This window comes from Anopheles nili, chromosome 2 (genome assembly GCF_943737925.1).
Source record: "Anopheles nili chromosome 2, idAnoNiliSN_F5_01, whole genome shotgun sequence".
Classification (NCBI taxonomy): Eukaryota; Metazoa; Arthropoda; class Insecta; order Diptera; family Culicidae; genus Anopheles; species Anopheles nili.
In genome coordinates, this window is record NC_071291.1 from 59,168,498 (window position 1) to 59,187,457 (window position 18,960).

The 18,960-nt window shown below is 44.2% G+C and overlaps 1 protein-coding gene across 9 annotated transcripts in view; it reads left to right on the forward strand.

Annotated features, from left to right (window-relative positions):
* The first annotated feature begins 9,061 nt into the window (after positions 1 to 9,061).
* LOC128722093 (ryanodine receptor) overlaps positions 9,062 to 18,960 on the forward strand; it is a 30,562-nt gene continuing 20,663 nt past the window's right edge. For 7 of the 9 annotated variants that reach the window (XM_053815918.1, XM_053815916.1, XM_053815923.1 and 4 more), the window contains exons 1-8: positions 9,062 to 9,312; positions 10,752 to 10,955; positions 15,011 to 15,088; positions 15,547 to 15,735; positions 15,815 to 16,014; positions 16,095 to 16,619; positions 16,694 to 18,764; positions 18,842 to 18,922. In XM_053815918.1, coding sequence (XP_053671893.1) covers positions 9,259 to 9,312; positions 10,752 to 10,955; positions 15,011 to 15,088; positions 15,547 to 15,735; positions 15,815 to 16,014; positions 16,095 to 16,619; positions 16,694 to 18,764; positions 18,842 to 18,922 — 3,402 coding nt within the window. In that variant the 5' untranslated portion in view covers positions 9,062 to 9,258. Of the gene's footprint in view, positions 9,313 to 10,751; positions 10,956 to 13,278; positions 13,294 to 15,010; positions 15,089 to 15,546; positions 15,736 to 15,814; positions 16,015 to 16,094; positions 16,620 to 16,693; positions 18,765 to 18,841; positions 18,923 to 18,960 lie in introns of all 9 variants that reach the window. The other 2 variants (XM_053815920.1, XM_053815924.1) reach the window with 1 other exon arrangement.

Below are 18,960 nucleotides of genomic sequence, written 5' to 3' on the forward strand. Positions count from 1 at the left end.
CGCGCGCTACAGAAAATTCCTTTCGCATCGGACATTTTTGAAAAGATTTCGCTTCGCGGTTCACAAGCCCCATCAGCGAGATGAACCGCGCACACACATACACACGCACACACACACACACACACACACACACACACTGACCCAACCAACCGGCCACGGCCGGACGGTAGCAGCTACCCCCGGGGACGGCCAGGCTGGGTGATATTTTTGTAGTCTGCACCGCCGGCGGACAGGTCGCCCGAGTTCGCTGGTTCGCGCGGCCGATCTTAAAATATCGACCCCAAGGAACGCACCCATTCGTAGTCGAGCCGTGGAAGAGTGAACACCGAGTGTATCTGTTCCTTCGCCGTTTTGCGCCAGTGCACCGAAAGCCAATAGTGTCTGCCGGGCCGCGGGAGCCGATGTGTGGCGCAGGTTTGTGAAAATCCTTCCCGACCGTTTTGTAACGCAAAAACGTCCCCAAAAACCGACCCGTGGATTACGGTTTTTGTTCCATTCTCATTCCATCATCCGTCAGTGAGTGCACCTACACACACACACGCACACGTACGCCGAGTGCAGTGTGGAACCGACTGTGATGCTAGTGCAAGCCTCCAGGGGCCGACTAATGAGTGCGATAATCTCGCGACATTCAGCACCCGCTGAGCGAAGGATGAAGTGATATTGCGAGACCGATTAGGTAACCGGAGTGAAGTGTCATAGTTGGGGTTTTTTTTTGCTTTTTTGTTCGAGTAAGATTTGTGAGTCCTCTGCGCCGCTCGTGACAGGCCACTCCATAGCGGATAAAATTAAATCGATCCTGCGAGCCGTGATCCTTCCTTTGCTCCGAGCTGCTGCTGATCCCTGACAAAAATTCCGCCAGCGAAATCGAATCGTGCCGCGCCGTGAAAAAAGTGCCCGCGAGCAAAGTGGCAAATGAAAAGTTTTATTTTTAAATATGTACCACCCGAGCGCGGGCCCCGGTAGTGTTTTCGATGCTTGCTTCTTGCTCTTGCCTTGTGCGGTTCGAGTGGCAGAGTGCGCGTACGGGCAGAATATCAGCGCACACCAACAACACCAACAGTGCTCAGCAACCGAAACCAGCTTCATCCCCAAAATGTCCGACCTAGCGCGCCCGGTCGAACCGCCGGGTCAAAGTTAGCCGACTTGCATCCCTTGGTTACGGGTGTGTTCGTTTACTGGTGTGTGTGTGTGTGTGTGTGTGTGTGTGCTTGTGTTGTTCCTGTTTTAGCGTTTGAGAGCGTGCGCGCGCAGATTCATTTTCCGGCTTGCTTAGACGGGTGCGTAAGCGAAGAAAACGAAAGAGTTTATTTTCGTAGAGGATGGCGTACCTGTGGCGTTTATTAGCCATCTAGTGGTTTTACGCATCCCATGGAGTGAGTGTTAGTGTTACGGGTACACTCCAAGGCCACAATAGGGAAAACAGTGGCCCGGCTAAAACATCGCACACGCAAACCACCGTCGTATTGGGCGCTCAACAGTTTCCGGGCGGAACCGTAGCCCAAAAGTACCGAGTAGACGGCATCTGTGAAGTGGAAAATCATAATAAACCAAAGAATCGATGTGTGATGCAAGTGACCCCGAAGCGATGAAAATAGAGCGAGCAATGAAGAATCCAAAAGCGAAATGGAGAACGTTGTGTCTAAGCGGTGGAAAGTGCCGAAGCAAAACGATCATTAAAACGATGGTCGTCTGGTGTCTAATGGAGCTAAAATGATTGTGTTGCTACATTTTGTTGATGTTGCGCTCGTAGTAAAATGTAGGCATTGGTTCGTCTTCAGCTACGTATTACTTCAGTAGTATTTATTTGCCACTACAGTGCCAATGTTCAAAGGCAGATCTGTACAAAGGTAGGTGAAACTCTATATTGCAGTGATTGGTTTGTATTTGATTCATAGAAAAGCAAATAACAGATATCAACAACCGTAAGATGATTTTACAGACAAGAAACAACTTTGTCATGACAAAACGGAAGTGCAATACAAGAACTTCAAAAGTAATACTTTTTTGATTTCAACCTTAAGAGTACATATTACGTTTTACTAGGAGCTGTTCCCTTAAAAATGTATATGCTCACATTACAAACGTATTTACACTCCATCTTCATTAGAATAATTTTCTGTATATTTTTATACGAGATAATTGCGTATACATTGTGTACATTGAACATTCAATTCCTTATTATTATGCAAACCGCATTAAATAGTGATTCAAAGGTAATAAACAAAATTGCTTATGAAAGAATCATACAACAAAATCTCAATTGACACCAAAAGCTTTCTGGACAAACGATTGATTCGTTGATACCATCCGTAAATGAGCATATGATCCGTAAAGTTCAACGTGTTAAATGTGTAACTCAATTACAGGAAATAAATTGTACAATAAATATAGTATGCAATCAATAAGTATAAAATAAATAAAATATAATACACATCTCGTATACATGAACGAATACAAAACTATAGCTTATCATGATGAAAGCATGGACAAACAAACATTCTTTTTCACTCTTGCTTTTAAAAACATAATTTAAATCACACAGCTTGACAGAAAAGAATCAATAAAATTTGAAACTTCATTCTTTTTTACAAATTATAATATTCTTGCAAAAAATATCTGCATAAAATAAAAATTATTATTATAATTATCCTATGCAGATATTACCAAAAATAACTTTGATTACATTCTCAAGTCAAACAATAAATTTTTAAGCAAGTATATCGCAAAACAGTATATACAGTAATAAACAAAAATTATTTTATGTTAACATGAAAACATAAAATAATTTATGTTTATTACTGTAAATATTCCAAAAATCCTTTCTGTAATACGATAAGTGTAAATCAATTGCCATTTTTTTGGTGTATGAAATATCGCTAAACGACACAATTGAACATTATGTGATATTTATCACATTACATTCGTACGTGTCACTTGAGTACAGCCTCTAGAACCGATGTCGCGGTTTATATTCCTTTTCGCACAAACCATTAATTTATGATGGGAGGTAGATGGCTCAGTAGACGGAAATTCTCTAATGGTGGTTCTCAGAAATTGCTATTCTTAGCAGAGCAATTGTTTGCTACCACCAAATCGTTTCGCATTTCTGCCGGCAGCGAAAACGGCTCTTTCAAATCAAATCATAATATCGTTGCGCCAAGGAGAGAAAGCAAACGAATAATCTTTAATTTTGCTAGAAAAATCTAAACGAAAAACCATTTGATAAACACCTTTAAGCATTCTTTTTATTAAACAAAATTTATTTTTATTGGATTTAATTTAAATTTCAATTTGTCCTTCCATTCATGCTGGATGGTTTTTGAATAATGCATGATGAGTAATAACACTAAGTTACTCATTCAAGCTCATAGACTCATTCATTCATTTTGCATTCGTTGTGCAATGTCTTTTGCAACCGTAACCCGTTCGCCACGACAAAGAAACGTTCACAGCCGCTTCCGAAATAACACACCCTCGATTTCATAATCGTGTGCAACGGCCAATTCACACATTGGTCCGAAAAAGCGAGGAATTTTGAAGTCTTCTAGCAGTTCATTGTCGCATGTTTTCTTCCCGTTCTCGGCCGGATGTACGCATGTTGAGCCCCGCGACACTGGGTAGGAACTATTTTTAACCTTCAACTGAACTCTTTTTGAACATCTGATCATCTTGATTTTTTCTGTGTATAGGCGATTATCAAGTGAGTTTTGACGAGTTGCATAGGTTTAAAGCAAAGTTTTAATATGTTTTAAAGTTCATATAGATATACTTTTTATAATCCTTACATAAGATTTAGCACATTGCAAAACATGCAATATAAAGGCATGCATAGCATTTTATTAAAAATTAATACATGATCCTTATTTTAAGCTTGAATTATACTCAACGCACAGAACATAAATTCATGTAAATATGACTTCAAAAAGCAACTTATACACTCTATAAATATGAAATCATGATCATGGCTGAATGTTTATAAAGCTATTACTTTATGTTTGATAAAGTTTTACAATTTATAAAATCCAAATAACATTTAAATAATACTCTTAAAAATGTTACATACAAACATGGGGAAGAAATTAATGATTCAAATTTTTTTGTCAATAAATGAAATTCATTTCACGGCTGCGAATAAGAAACTAAAATTTACTTCAAACATCACGATATTTTACTCAGCCAAACCAAAGTGGATATCAAGAGGATAACATATGCTGTCGTACTAAAGCAGAATCAACATCAAATGTGTATATCAAAGAGAATACTCAATTCGCCTCGAATAATGCGAGTGAGTTGTTACGATCCGGCGAAACAGACAACATGCTAGTATCCTCCAAGTATGCTCGAAGTATGCTACTGAACCGCCTCGATCGCACCGATGTACATCTGAAGGTCATGGGTCGCTCCAAAGCTGGAAGGAGCAAAGTATCCACAAAGGAATTTTCTCTCTGTTTATTATGTAGATCGTCGCAAGCCGAACCGAGATACCACTGTCTGCTTTAATTTCATACGCAGGCGTTTCAGCACGGAATTTCCAAGCACGTTTTCCATGCTGGAGAATAATAATTAATTGCACTAGCCAACACTTATGCGGTGATTGTTTTCCTTTACCTCTGTGCTTCAGAACTGGCCGCATCCTTCCACACCGTGGGTGGAGCTTTGTGTGCAGCAAGCAACGGAAGGAAATGGAAACAATTTTGCACTTTTTTTGTTTTCACCATTGCTGTAAACGGTAATGGCGTATATCCCCGAGCAATCCACAGGAATTTATCCTGCCAGACTGAAACAATTCCAACGGCAGACAGAAAGTGTATGATTTATAGCTTGATGCTAATTAAGATAAGTCAAAAGAAATGCTCATTTTGATTGCTTTATTTTGCACATTAAGTGTGCGTGGTATTGAAATTATATTCTTATATTTTATGATGTTTGAAATTTAGGTTTGTTCAATCTCTATTCTCGCAAGAAGTTTTAGCGAATTGTTTTAACTATCCATTTTATTTTCACTAAATTTTGTCAGCCGTAGACACGTAGAAATATACGTTATTGGTAACAGAACAACATTTTATTAAATTTATGCTTTTTCACATTGATTGAAAAAAGAAATCATATTATATTATGCTAATATGCCTTTCTGCGTACCCAAGGATATTTATTATAAATATGCTAACGTTTATTTGTCAGTAGTAATGCCCCATCATATGATACTCTCCGGGTAATGGAGAAAAAGAATAAGCGTTGTATGAAAAGCCTTTTTCATTCGTTTCCCTCCAGATAAACCCACAAAAAGGGAACCGGAACGAATAACTAATTGCCTACATTTTATGTGGCTGTTGACTTGTTTGCCGCAACACGAAGCTTCCTTTTATTTCCACATTTATTCGGCTCTCGCTTTATCCGACATAAACCATAAACGGAGAGGGTACTTTTTTTCTCTGAATCGAGCTTATTTTGACAACCTGGTTGCGGTTTCCATTAATAACAAAGTGCGAATTTTCATGTTGTACTTTTTATGTTAAACGTAAAGTATATTTTCAGCAGAATAATGCTACACAGAAACTCCATCTAACCAACAATGTTCGAGCATTCACTGCACGTTTTAATGAGCAACGTTGGTGAACAAATTTCTAAGTACACCTCAATCGTATTTCCGACTGCAATGATCTAACGTTTCTTTCATCCGACCCCACAATCGTCTCGAATACGCAACATTGCTGTTTAACAATTTACGAGAAACCACATCAAACAGAGCACCGGATCTCGTTTTCCGATACGGTTTAAAATTTGTCGATGTTTAGTCTTGCAGCACTTTTCTCGTAAGGGAACCAACAAACGTCAGCTGAAAAGAGTTCCAACACAGCGGCACATTTCTTCTTCGCACAGCGCAAGCATCGCTGCGAGTAATCAGTTTTTATTCGCGTGATGAACATTTTCGCTCTGCCACACACCGGAAGCGTTGCCATCATCGCAGCAACATCGATTTTCCGGATAATCCGATTAGGAAACACTGGAGCGTAATAAGAGCAGATAGCTTTTACCTCATCTCTAGATGTTGCCAGAACAACTTTCACCGTCATCTGAGGGCGAAAATCGATGCGATGCTCGTACGTGATGACATGTTTGGGATACTGGAAAAGGAAACGGTCTTTATGGAGCGCTCACAATCGAATGAGCAGAACAAACAAATTATCGACGTATTTGATTTATACAATGGCGCCGTTTCATATCGTGCTTTGTCAACTTCTCTAAGGCCGGGAAAACAACCCACCCTAGTGGCGACCTTGAAAGAGGGGGCCCTTTTTGCATAGACATTAAAAAAGTTCCTTTCCGCCGAAACGATTCGCTTTGATTTGTTCCGTAAGATTGCACAAACAAACTTGCTTCCCAATCAAGCGCATTCACCAACATCAAGATACGGTTCCTTCTCGCGTCCTTGCGTGACTAGGTCGGATTGATGTCGTTAGGTACCGTGCAGGTGGGTTTTATGCTAAACGAAACTGAGCAAAAGCTCCTCATTTCAAATCGAAAACGTTACGACTTTCGAGCATGCACGGTGTGAGACAAAAGAGAAAAGGTAATGAAAAATCGCGGATGTTGATAATCTTTAAACAGTTACAATGAAGCTCTTCATAGGAATGCTGCTAGTAACCTTGACCCACTTACTTTGCTGTTGCCTCGAGCGGTCTGTTCTTTTGTCACGTCTTTCAACAATGGAACTTTTGCATCGTTTCGTGCAGTTTTTGCCAATCAATAAAATCCAAAACTAGCATCGTTCGAGCTGAAAGGACAGAATTTATCATGAACTGATTTATGATACATATACAACATAATATCAAATTTTCGTGCTAAAAAGTAATCATGAAAAATTATCATACAACACTTTTTTTGATTCCATCTCGTTATGGCATTCCGTATTTTTAGATATTTAGCTAAAGCTGTCAGCATTTTTTTAAAGCTCTTGAAAAAAAATCGTCACTAGAAAAGTCCATTTTCCAACGCCGAACAATAAAGAAGTGCTCATCGTATCTCTTGTTTAATAGGTTTCCTTTTCAAACAATGCCCCGACCGTAACACTCCAAGCACTAAGTATTAAACTTCCGAAACAACCGAGAACAAAACAAAGTACCAAAAATCAACACTACCCGAACCGGCAGGCGAACCGTCTTAAGACCTGCACCGTCGAGTTCACCGTTTTCACCGGGAAACGACCTAAGACCGTGCCTGTTTGGTTATGGCTGTCTTTATGCTCTCGACACACAACTCACCCGGCACTTCTAGTCGAATTTTATCCACACTCCGACAGAGCCTTCTTCCTGTGCTATCTGTGCAGAAAAAAAAAGCCATATCGTCCTTTGCCCCAATACCAACTCGTGTTCCCCTTGGAGCCGATGCCCACGGACGTTCCCATGCCACAGCCGAACGGGAAGCTTAGTTCGCCTATTTGCAGCCTGCCTTCGTGCTGCTAAGGAGCTAATTTATTTTCACCGAATCAACAGCATCGGTTAGTCGGTGAGGTGGCCAATTGTAGCAAGCCGACACCGGATCGTGCGTTCAAATTCATTCAATCCAGCTGCGGGAAAACTGTTGCTCGGGTTAACGTGCGGTCTAGCTGTTGCGAGTAGGACCACCCCGAACACCGGAAAGGATTTTGTGAACCATTTTTAATTCAACCAACCGGGCTTCCTCTGGGCTAGACCGCATCAGCTGTTGCTCATTTGAGGCAAGCCATTTATAATCGAAAGCGAATGGAGGGCAAACCAAAACCCAGTGAGAATGTGAGAAAATTATACCTAGCACGGAACCGGTGCATTACGGGCGTGATATAAAATTAATGTGTGTTGCATAAATCAGCACTTTTAGTAGAATAGTTATTTATCACCGTATAAAAGACAAAACGGCTTATTACCGTACTTCTGTATGCTGCACGATCGTGTACACAGGACATGAAGTTCAAAAAGATTTAATTTTATAACACTAATATACCTAAACAATATGAACAGACTTGAACGACAAAAATATGTACATAAAAGCACATCATGTTTTAATGATTTTCTACGATTATTGATTTTCAAATCATACCGCTCGAATAGATTATCTAGCTATATCAAGTGTCTATCAATGTTAAATCGACCGAAAGGAAACTCATCCATTATCCATTTTGTTCTGTGCAACATTATCGGTTGTCCTGTTCCATTTCCCTCCATTGAACCAAGAAGTGCAATAAAATGTCTACTGATGACATCATTCCTCGTCCAAAGGAGACCACTAATACATGTTCATTTGCCGGTAAAATAGTTCGCTTCATCGACGATAAAGTTTTATCGAAACTAACTTGATAAATATGATTATGTAATGAATAATCGATGGCAAATCGACTCATAGTATGCTGTGACTTTAGTTTTGTTATGGCGAAATTATCAAAAAATTTGATATCTGTTATAAATTGACGATGAAATTAATTAAATGACAATAGATTTAGCAATAGATTTAATGGTACATTATACTATATTCGATAATTTTGTGCATTAAACTTGATCGATTCAACTAATCGATCAACTAATTAATATTGCTGTATTTTTTTATTTTCTTTCCAGCATTCGCCACTGAAGACGAACGATGCTATAATCTTTAAAATGTGCACTCAATGTAGCGTTTCGCCAAAACCCAGTTTCTTGTTGATCGTGTTTCTTAAAGCTATATTCTAAACTATTCACACACCCACACACATGTTTAAGCATGCGGGTGATAAATAAGCTTGAGATAAATGCTATCATTTTTTCCCCTATTGCAGGATCATACGACGGCGTTCACGACGTGCTGCTAACCGCTACGATCGATCCGAATCGAACCGAACTTGACCACGTTTAAACGCGAAGGAAATTCACCACTTTTTTACTCTACCGCCTAAAATCCTACCCCACCTTTACCAGCTTTCCACGCAAACACGCGTAGCAGCAGCGCAACGCAAGGATTATGGCCGTCGGTGAGCGTGTGCGAGCAGGAAACGATAAATAGTGCCAGATAGTGTCGGAAGTGTTTGTGAGCCAGTAATTGGCGAAAGGACGAAAACTAGTGCACCGCCAAAAAGAACACAAGCAAAAACGGTCGCAGCCAGCGGCTGGCTCGTTAAGTGTATAAGCCAGCGGGTTTATCGCTGCCGGTGCTGCTACAGGCAACGCAACCGTGCAGCGAACCCATCCCACTCCTAAACAGGACACGGAAACATCTGCCAAAATAGAGCCGTAGAAGGATATCATCATGGCTGAAGCAGAGGGAGGATCCGAGCAGGATGATGTTTCATTCCTGCGCACGGTAAGTCGACACATTGCCCGCTTTTTTAATCTTCCAAAACATTCCCAAACATCGGATGGCGTCTTAATTGGCTGAACGATTTTTCAATTCAATTAAACTGCCGGTTTCATCGATCCTTACCCTCCGCGAACTCCGCATCGTTTGCCCATACAAATAAGGCAGGTCGTTCGGATTAATCAGTTAGCGAAGGTGTTACGTCATAAACCTTTATTAAGCCCCAATCGCTGGCAACGCTTCGGCTAGGCGGGTGTTCCCTGTAAAGTTCCTGCACCGTACCGGAACATCGCCATTAAGCATTCATGAGCTCAACCAAACCAAACCGCCCCGTCCGACGCCCATTCCAACCAGGTTTCCCGGCATCCTGCCAGCCTGGACGTCGTAAACCATACGTTTTCTGCTTTCATGTTGCTTCGCGGTGGCTACAGGCGTTCTTAACACCACGGCAGGTGGTGCCCAGGTAATCAAACGGTAACCAGCGCCGTTTCCTGGGACCAGTTGCTCAAGATTTAGCACTTTTACCACGGCTGTCGGTGTGGTTTTTTTACCGCGACGTTTCAATACACTGGCGCTATTTATGGCTCGCAAAATGGGACATTTAATTTTGGGGCTTCCATTGTGACAGATAAATGGGTTGTGGGTTTAATAGGAAAACGATTTAAATTGAGGCTGTTGTTGCTAGTTATTTACCTTCTACAACATCTTGTTAGGTTCTCGGTACGTTTCTCCACTGTCTTCTTAGTTTATCAGTCATTTGTACTTCCTTTACCAGTAAGATTGCTCTGTTTGAGAGCTTTACCATGAAGGTATTGTGAAATTGTTCGTACCATTTGTCTACCTTCGTGTTGATTATATCGTAATACGACTGGCTCATTTATATTTTTGAAGGGATTTATGTTTGAAGGTGTTTGCATTACAGAGGTGAATGTTTAACATATATTTGATATATTAAACGACAAAATTGTTAACCATAAAAGCTTAGCAAAAGTAAATCTTATTTTGATAACATGTATTTCAATATTCGATTACATCTGCGAGAAGGATAAATACTTAGCGATGATATTTTGATATTTTACACATGAAAAAGAGTTTTCATTTATTCGCTCGCTTATAGCTACACTTGAAATATGATAAAATTACATTACCTACACCCATGTAGGTCGATATAAATAGCACAGATGGGCGGACGCTTGCAAATTATTATGACGTCAGCTCTCTATTTTCCCGAATGGTCCTGCCTGCTTTTTTATCTCAATTATAAATAAACCGTTTGTCATTACACAACGAAACCAGATGGAAGCACTTTCCTCTTAAGCGCAAAAAAACATCCACCCACATCGTCACATTACCGGCTCATCATCATTTTCCTTTACGCATGGCATAACCATTGGAACTAATCACCGCTCGGTGTTCTTTTCATTCGCCACCGTACGCCCCAACAGGAAGACATGGTGTGCCTGTCCTGCACGGCAACCGGCGAGCGCGTGTGCCTGGCGGCGGAGGGTTTCGGCAACCGGCACTGCTTCCTGGAGAACATCGCAGACAAGAACATCCCGCCGGACCTATCGCAGTGCGTGTTCGTGATAGAGCAGGCCCTGTCGGTGCGTGCGCTGCAGGAGTTGGTCACCGCCGCCGGCTCGGAAACCGTAAGTATCCTTCTGCACCACGCCAGCACCACGCTCGGCAGACTACTTCCGCTCTCACCGGAAGCTCCCAATACACACACACATTCACACACACACGTGGTGGTTTAGCGGCCTTTTGGTCGTCACGACTTGGTAGTGATATGGGTAGAGTATAAGGACATGCGCTAGGGAATTGGTCCGCACCCTGTTCTCCTTCAACATTCCCATCACCAGTAGTTATTAGCGTGCGTCCTTCTATACACCTGGCACACGTACGTGAAGTTTTGATTTTGATCTACCCTTCGAGCACACGAGTAGCGCCAACTTTGCACACACACACACGCACGCACACGCACAAAAAATCAACCTTCCCATCCTGGAATGAACTTGTTAAAAATGTCCCCACAAAGCCAGTACAGTCGGTAACCCAGCCCAACCTTGCGTTGCGTGGCGTTTTTTTTATTTTGCGAAAGGTGTGGAGTAGTTTAGCATAAAGTATCGATTAGTTTGCCGCGTGCTCGTCACACGGTGTTTTCCCTCAGGCAAACAACAAAGCACCTCGACCAAACTGCGGGTCAAAGTCACTAAAACACTACACACGGCAGGACGATGGCTCAATGTCATCGCTAAACGTGTGACACTTTTGCGGTGCGGTTGAGTGTTTTTCTTTCTTTTTTTTTGGGAGAGAGGTCCTTTTTGGATCCCCATTCGCCCAACACGGAGGTCGGTCGCTCCACAGCCGGCTCGGTATGCATTATTCACACAAATATTATTCACACCACCTGTTCAGGTGTGGGCTTCGGAAAAACAGCTCACTGGCCAATTTCCGGCACCTAAACCGTACGGACGTGTCCATTCCTTTACTCAGGGATCGTAACAGCGAACGGGGGTGGAAAAACCAAAAAAAACCATCGCAAAAGCGGATCAAACAGATTGCACACATTCACACACGAGCGCGCGCTCACATGCATCACTCGCGTCGGCATCCGGTTCCAAGAATCGAGGGTCGCAGTGTTTCCGATTTTCACCGGTTAACGGTTACGGGCAGTGGCGCAAACACGCCGCTAGATGGCGCCACCGATCATGCTGGAGTTGTTGTTCCTTTTTTTAGTTATTTTGTTTTGTTTTTTTTTTGCTTTTTGTACCGACATTGTTTGTCGCCTCTTTTGTCCGCGCGATCCTCTCCGGCCGATGTGTGGGTCGGCCCAAGCATCCCTGAGGTGGAACTTCAGGCGACAGCAGGCTTTTTCCACCCGTTATATCCTGTCTCCCAACCCAAACCGTAGATATTTTTTGTTGCCCATGTGTATTTTTGTATTTTTTTTTGTTGGTCCTCACTATTTCTTGCTGCCCTCCCGACGAGTCATTTCCGCTCGAGCAAACGCAACCATTGCTTTAGTGTTTTTTTGTTTTTGTTCTTTTGCCCCACTTTTCCTATTATTTCTCGTCTCGTTTCCACGAAACGAACCATCCAGTTCGTGCGGGATGGCCGCTCGAGCAGCTTACGAAGGAATGCTGCAACCCCCGAGCGACTCACAAACCCTTCGCCATTCCTTCAAACATCCAATATTGATTTACTTCGCGCGAATGCCAAGAACCTCCTGAGAACCACTGGCCCGCAGCGGTCGTCGTGGCATTTTATGGGCGTTCAGGTGCTCGTAAAAAATTGCATCATTTGCATGGCAAAGTGTGTGCAAGGATGCACAGAATCCCACAAAACCAGAGAGAGAGAGTGGTGCCAGTGTACGATAAAGTGGTCCTTCACACCGTCTAAGATGGATTGCTTTCGTGCGGTGGTGTGACTGGCCATTGTCACGCTGGAAGACACACTTTTCTGTGCTGCCTCAACCCCCATCAAGCTCCAATCTCCCTTTTCGGTGGGTGGTTGGGTTTTTTATAAAAATTTACACTCACACATTTGAATCCGTTTTGCGGTGTACAACCGTGATGAATGGATCAAGGGCGTACGAGGATGATTTATGAGCTATTTTTTTTGTTATGAACCGTCTCTTCACAATAGAGCGACCTCCTAGTGCTCTAAAGAAAAATGCCGTGCCGTCGACTAATGGGATAAAGATTATCCTCGCCATCGTTATAATTTCATCATTTTACCTGCCCACCGCTATTGTGGCACTAAGCTTTAGCTATGCATTATGGAGTCGGTGAGGTTTCGAGAAGAATTTTTCCTCCAATTTATATCATTTTCAACCAAACAATCAGCAAGCAATATTGGTATGCCTGAATGCGGCTGGCAAAGCGACACTCAACTCTTTGCATGACGACTACAAAATCACATTCGTTCTCATGCGGAACCCATTCTTTTTTCGGCTTGATCTACTTTCAGGGAAACGAATCGGTAGTAAGTGCAGCGTTACTCTGAGCAGTGCGGAGAATTCGTCCTGCCTCCTTCCAAATGTCGTATTTCGAACGGAAAAGCAAAAGCAAAAAAAAAAAAAAGAATCACAAAACTTTTCCACTGTTTTGCTGTCCGTGTTTCTTTCTTGTTATGTTGCTCGGTGTCTTGTGCCTTACGTTGCCCGGCCTGGTCATACATGTGTTTCACAATTCTTTCGTTCACTTCACATCTCTCTTCTGTCCTCTCAATTTCTGTTTCGTTTCTTTCGTTTTTTGTTTCGGGATTCACTACTTTACCATTCTGTTACACTAACTCTTTACTTCTTTGTCTACTTCTCTTCATTACATTCTCGCTCTTAAGCGTTTCTTACTCACACACTGTCTTGCACTGTCTCTTATTGGCTGTTTTTATTTCTGTTTTTCTTTTCTTTTCTTTGGTTTCAAAATTTAATTTTCCAAAAATGAGCTGATTTGGTTTGGTTTTAGTTTTACCGTTTTATTTTAGTTTTTTTGACGCAAAATTCTTCCTAATCTACCCATCATTCATCACGTTCAAAATCCACATACATACGTACATTCTAATTTCATGCCATGGTCCGCCACAATCCCGCCGTGAATGAAGAACGGATGGCGCTTTCGGTTGAAAAGACAAAAAAAAACATAACACTGCGGATGAATTTCAGTGAGCGCATTTAAACGATGTACAGTGCGTTTGTGAACCCCGTTAACGGGGCGCTTTCTACAGCATGCTATCTTTCCCATATCACATGACATGCGACCATTCTCGCTCCGTGAATCAATCTCTCTGTGGACTTTTGTGTCGTATGCGCGACATAAAGGCGGCTCGTGGGGTGTTAGGTGTAGATTTCCACATCGAAGCAGGATTATGAGATTTGTCGCGATCCTTTGTCGTATTTTGAAAAAGCATTGACACCGACATTGATAACCTAACGTGAAGGACGTTGGTGTACCTTAGTATGTTTGTAGGGATCTGTTCGTTGGGATTCAACGTGACCTTCAATCTATGGCAACAGCAGCATATTGCTGCTTTGCCATGTATCAATCTCTAGCAGGGTGTAACAAGCAGATAAATATCGTAGCGTTTGACGAGTACTTTAACATGAAGATGCTGTTGCTCGTGATGAGCAGCATGTCGTTAACACGTTTGTAGTTACCAACACAGAGCGATGAACTTGTGATATCCCACTCCTGTCGACGCATGTGTACATAGTCGCTTCGAGATAACAGCACTCAGCAGGCAATGTAAATACTCCACAATCATGCGACAGGCTCAACCTGCGTCTGCGTCTGATTAAACACACCTCCTTTCCACCATATCCTCTCTGGCCTTATGAATATAAAAAAAAACATTGATAAACCGGCACGAACTGTGATGCATAGTAGAGTAGAATGTTTGAACGTGTTTTTTTTTCTGCCTTGGAATGGATTGACAATGGCTGTTTATTAACCAACATGTGAATGAACCTACCTTCAACAACCTTTCCCGACAACCGATTTTCTTCTTTTTTTTCGTAACAGCGCAGCTCCAAGAGTTTGCTGCTTTAATGTCTTGTGATTGGTGTTTTCCAACTCGAATAATCTGCCGTTATGATTTCTCTACAACTATCTAACTTTTGTATTTTGTTTGTTTGTTTTTTTTTTTCTTCTGTTCACTTTCATTTCTTAATCGATTATGTTCTTGGATATCACGAAAATAACAGGGAAAGGGAACCGGATCCGGGCACCGAACGCTGCTGTATGGTAATGCCATCCTATTGCGTCACAATAATAGCGACATGGTGAGTAAAAACTACAAAAATTTTCGAATATTGAGTATGATAAAGTTGAAACCTTTCAAAACCGAATCGAAACTGATTTAAAACCTCATGTTCATCCAATAATATTCAAGTGCTTCTGAAACCTATAGTTACATCTAAAATAAATCAATGTTTAAAATAAGGTATTCTATAGCTTTAATAAACGGAAAAAAGCAAGGAGCTTTAATAGGCAGAAAAACTTCTTCAAATTAGCTACGAATGCACTGCATTTCTGCCGCTCGCTTTTCCAATGCATACGAACGTGCACATTCGGTTCGAGTGCCAAGTTTGTTTTTTTTTCCATTCCGGTAACGGATGCCAACAACCACTTGCCCACTCGCCTCGTTTTGGCAACCTGTTGCGGGCACCTATTATTAGACATTCCATCAGCCCGAACGCGCCAAACGTTTATTAATCGTTTTCTCTACCCTCCCCCGCAGTACCTCGCATGCCTTTCGACGTCGTCCTCCAACGATAAGCTGTCCTTCGACGTCGGTCTGCAGGAGCATAGCCAGGGTGAGGCTTGCTGGTGGACGGTACATCCGGCCAGCAAGCAGCGCTCGGAAGGTGAGAAAGTCCGCGTCGGTGACGATCTGATTCTGGTGTCTGTGGCAACTGAACGTTATCTGGTAAGGTTTAATGCGATTTTGCAAGCTTCCAGACACTCGTTTTTCCCTGAGCTAATATACGAACAATATATCTCTGCAGCATACGACCAAGGAAAATGATCTGTCGATCGTGAACGCCAGCTTCCATGTGACGCATTGGAGCGTGCAACCGTACGGTACCGGTATTTCGCGCATGAAGTACGTCGGCTACGTTTTCGGTGGTGATGTGCTTCGATTCTTCCACGGTGGCGACGAATGTTTAACGATCCCGAGCACGTGGAGCTTGGATCCGGGCCAGAAGTAAGTAACGGCTGCATGGAGATACCGCTTGATCCGCTCGTGTGAAACATTTCACCAATGAAATATTTCCTTCCATTCAGCATCGTCGTGTACGAAGGTGGCTCCGTAATGTCGCAGGCTCGATCCCTGTGGCGGCTCGAGCTGGCCCGTACCAAGTGGGCCGGTGGCTTCATCAACTGGTCTCACCCGATGCGTATCCGCCATCTAACGACCGGCCGGTACCTCGGGGTGAATGAAAACAACGAGCTGATCCTGATGACGCGCGATCAGGCGACGACCTCGCAGACCGCGTTCGTTTTGCGGCTGGAAAAGGACGACCAGAAGGTGATACTCGAAGACAAGGATCTGGAAATCATCGGCGCCCCGATCATCAAGTACGGTGACTCGACGGTCATCATGCAGCACTACGAGTCCGGCCTGTGGGTCAGCTACAAGAGCTACGAAACGAAGAAGAAAGGTGTCGGTAAGGTCGAGGAAAAGCAAGCCATCCTGCACGAGGAAGGCAAGATGGACGATGGGTTAGATTTCTCGCGCTCGCAGGAAGAAGAATCCCGCACGGCTCGTGTCATTCGCAAGTGCAGCAGTTTGTTCACCAAGTTCATCAGGTACGGCCGGTCACCGGCTTAACATGCGCGGCACAAAACTAACACACATTTCCGTGTCGCTTTTCTCCGCACAGTGGCCTTGAAACGTTGCAGGAAAATCGCCGCCATTCGATTTTCCTACAAACCGTCAACCTGGGCGAGATGGTTATGTGCCTCGAAGATCTGATCAACTACTTCGCCCAGCCCGAAGACGACATGGAGCACGAGGAGAAGCAGAACCGGCTGCGTGCGTTACGCAACCGGCAGGACCTGTTCCAGGAGGAAGGCGTACTGAACTTGATCCTCGAAGCGATCGACAAGATCAACGTCATCTCATCGCAGGGCTTCCTTGCGTCATTCTTGGCTAGTGATGAGAGTGGCCAAAGCTGGGACATGATCTCGGGTTATCTCTACCAGCTGTTGGCCGCCATTATCAAGGGCAACCACACGAACTGCGCCCAATTCGCGAACTCCAACCGCCTGAACTGGCTGTTTTCTCGACTCGGTTCGCAGGCCTCCAGCGAAGGCTCCGGCATGCTGGATGTCCTGCATTGCGTGCTCATCGATTCACCGGAAGCGTTGAACATGATGCGTGACGAGCACATCAAGGTGATCATCTCGCTGCTAGAAAAGCACGGCCGTGACCCGAAGGTCCTTGACGTGTTGTGTTCGCTGTGCGTCGGTAACGGTGTTGCTGTGCGTTCGTCACAAAACAACATCTGTGACTTTCTGCTGCCGGGCAAGAACCTACTGCTGCAGACCGGTCTCGTCGATCACGTGGCTAGCATTCGGCCAAACATTTTCGTCGGTCGCGTCGAAGGTTCCGCCATCTACCAGAAGTGGTACTTCGAGGTGACGATGGATCACATCGAGCAGATGACGCATATGATGCCACACCTGCGTATCGGTTGGGCCAACACCGCCGGGTACGTACCTTACCCGGGTGGTGGCGAAAAATGGGGTGGCAACGGTGTCGGTGACGATCTGTTCTCGTACGGGTTCGATGGTGTACACTACTGGTCAGCTGGTCGGCGTACTTGCGTCACGCCACGTGACATCTCCGAACCCTACATCAAAAAAGGTGACGTGATTGGGTGCACGCTCGATCTGAGCGTACCGATCATTCGCTTCACGTTCAACGGGGAACAGGTGCAGGGTTGCTTCACCGATTTCAACCTCGACGGGATGTTCTTCCCCGTGATGAGCTGCTCCTCGAAGCTGAGCTGTCGCTTCCTGTTCGGTGGTGATAATGGACGGCTCAAGTTCAACCCACCGCCCGGTTTTTCACCGCTCGTGCAGTGCCTTATGCCACACCAAAACCTCAGCCTCGATCCGTGCTTCTACTTTGGCAATCTGAACAAGAACGTTCTCGCCGGTCCGTGGCTGGTCGAGGATGACTCGGCGTTCGTGCCGAAACCCGTCGATACGTCGCCCGTTACGTTGCCATCGTCGGTGGAAACGATCAAGGATAAGCTGGCGGAAAACATCCACGAAATGTGGGCACTGAACAAGATCGAAGCCGGCTGGACGTGGGGTGAACGTCGTGAGGACGTGTACCGCATTCATCCTTGCCTGACGTCGTTCGAGAAGCTGCCTGCGGCAGAAAAACGCTACGATTGTCAGCTGGCCGTGCAGACGCTGAAAACGATCCTCGCGCTGGGGTACTACATCTCGATGGATAAACCACCGGCGCGCATTCGTCCGATTCGCCTCCCGAACGATCCTTACATGCAAGGGAACGGCTATAAACCGGCCCCGTTGGACCTGAGTGCCGCGGTACTTACGCCCAAGATGGAGGAACTTGTCGACCAGCTGGCGGAAAACACGCACAATCTGTGGGCAAAGGAGCGCATCCAGCAGGGCTGGACGTACGGGTTGAACGAAGATTCCGAGAATCTACGCAGTCCTCATCTCGTGCCGTACTCGAAGGTCGACGAAGCGATCAAGAAAGCGAACCGTGACACTGCCTCTGAGACGGTTCGCACGCTGCTCATCTACGGCTACAATCTAGATCCACCAACCGGTGAGGCTAACGAAGCGTTGGCAGCGGAAGCTTTACGGCAAAAGTTTGCCGCCTATCGCACGTACCGTGTGGAGAAGACGTACGCCGTCACGTCCGGAAAGTGGTACTTTGAGTTTGAAGTACTCACCGCTGGACCGATGCGGGTAAGGACGACTTGACGTTGACAGCGCGAACTCGAGTGCTTTAAGCCGTGCTTAATTTTCATCCGCTTCTTCTGCAGGTTGGCTGGGCAAGGGCCGATTGTAATCCCGGTACGATGCTGGGCAGCGATGACGCTTCGTGGGCTTTTGATGGATACAATGTAAGTAGTTACCGTGCTCCTCTCCAAATGGCTGAGAT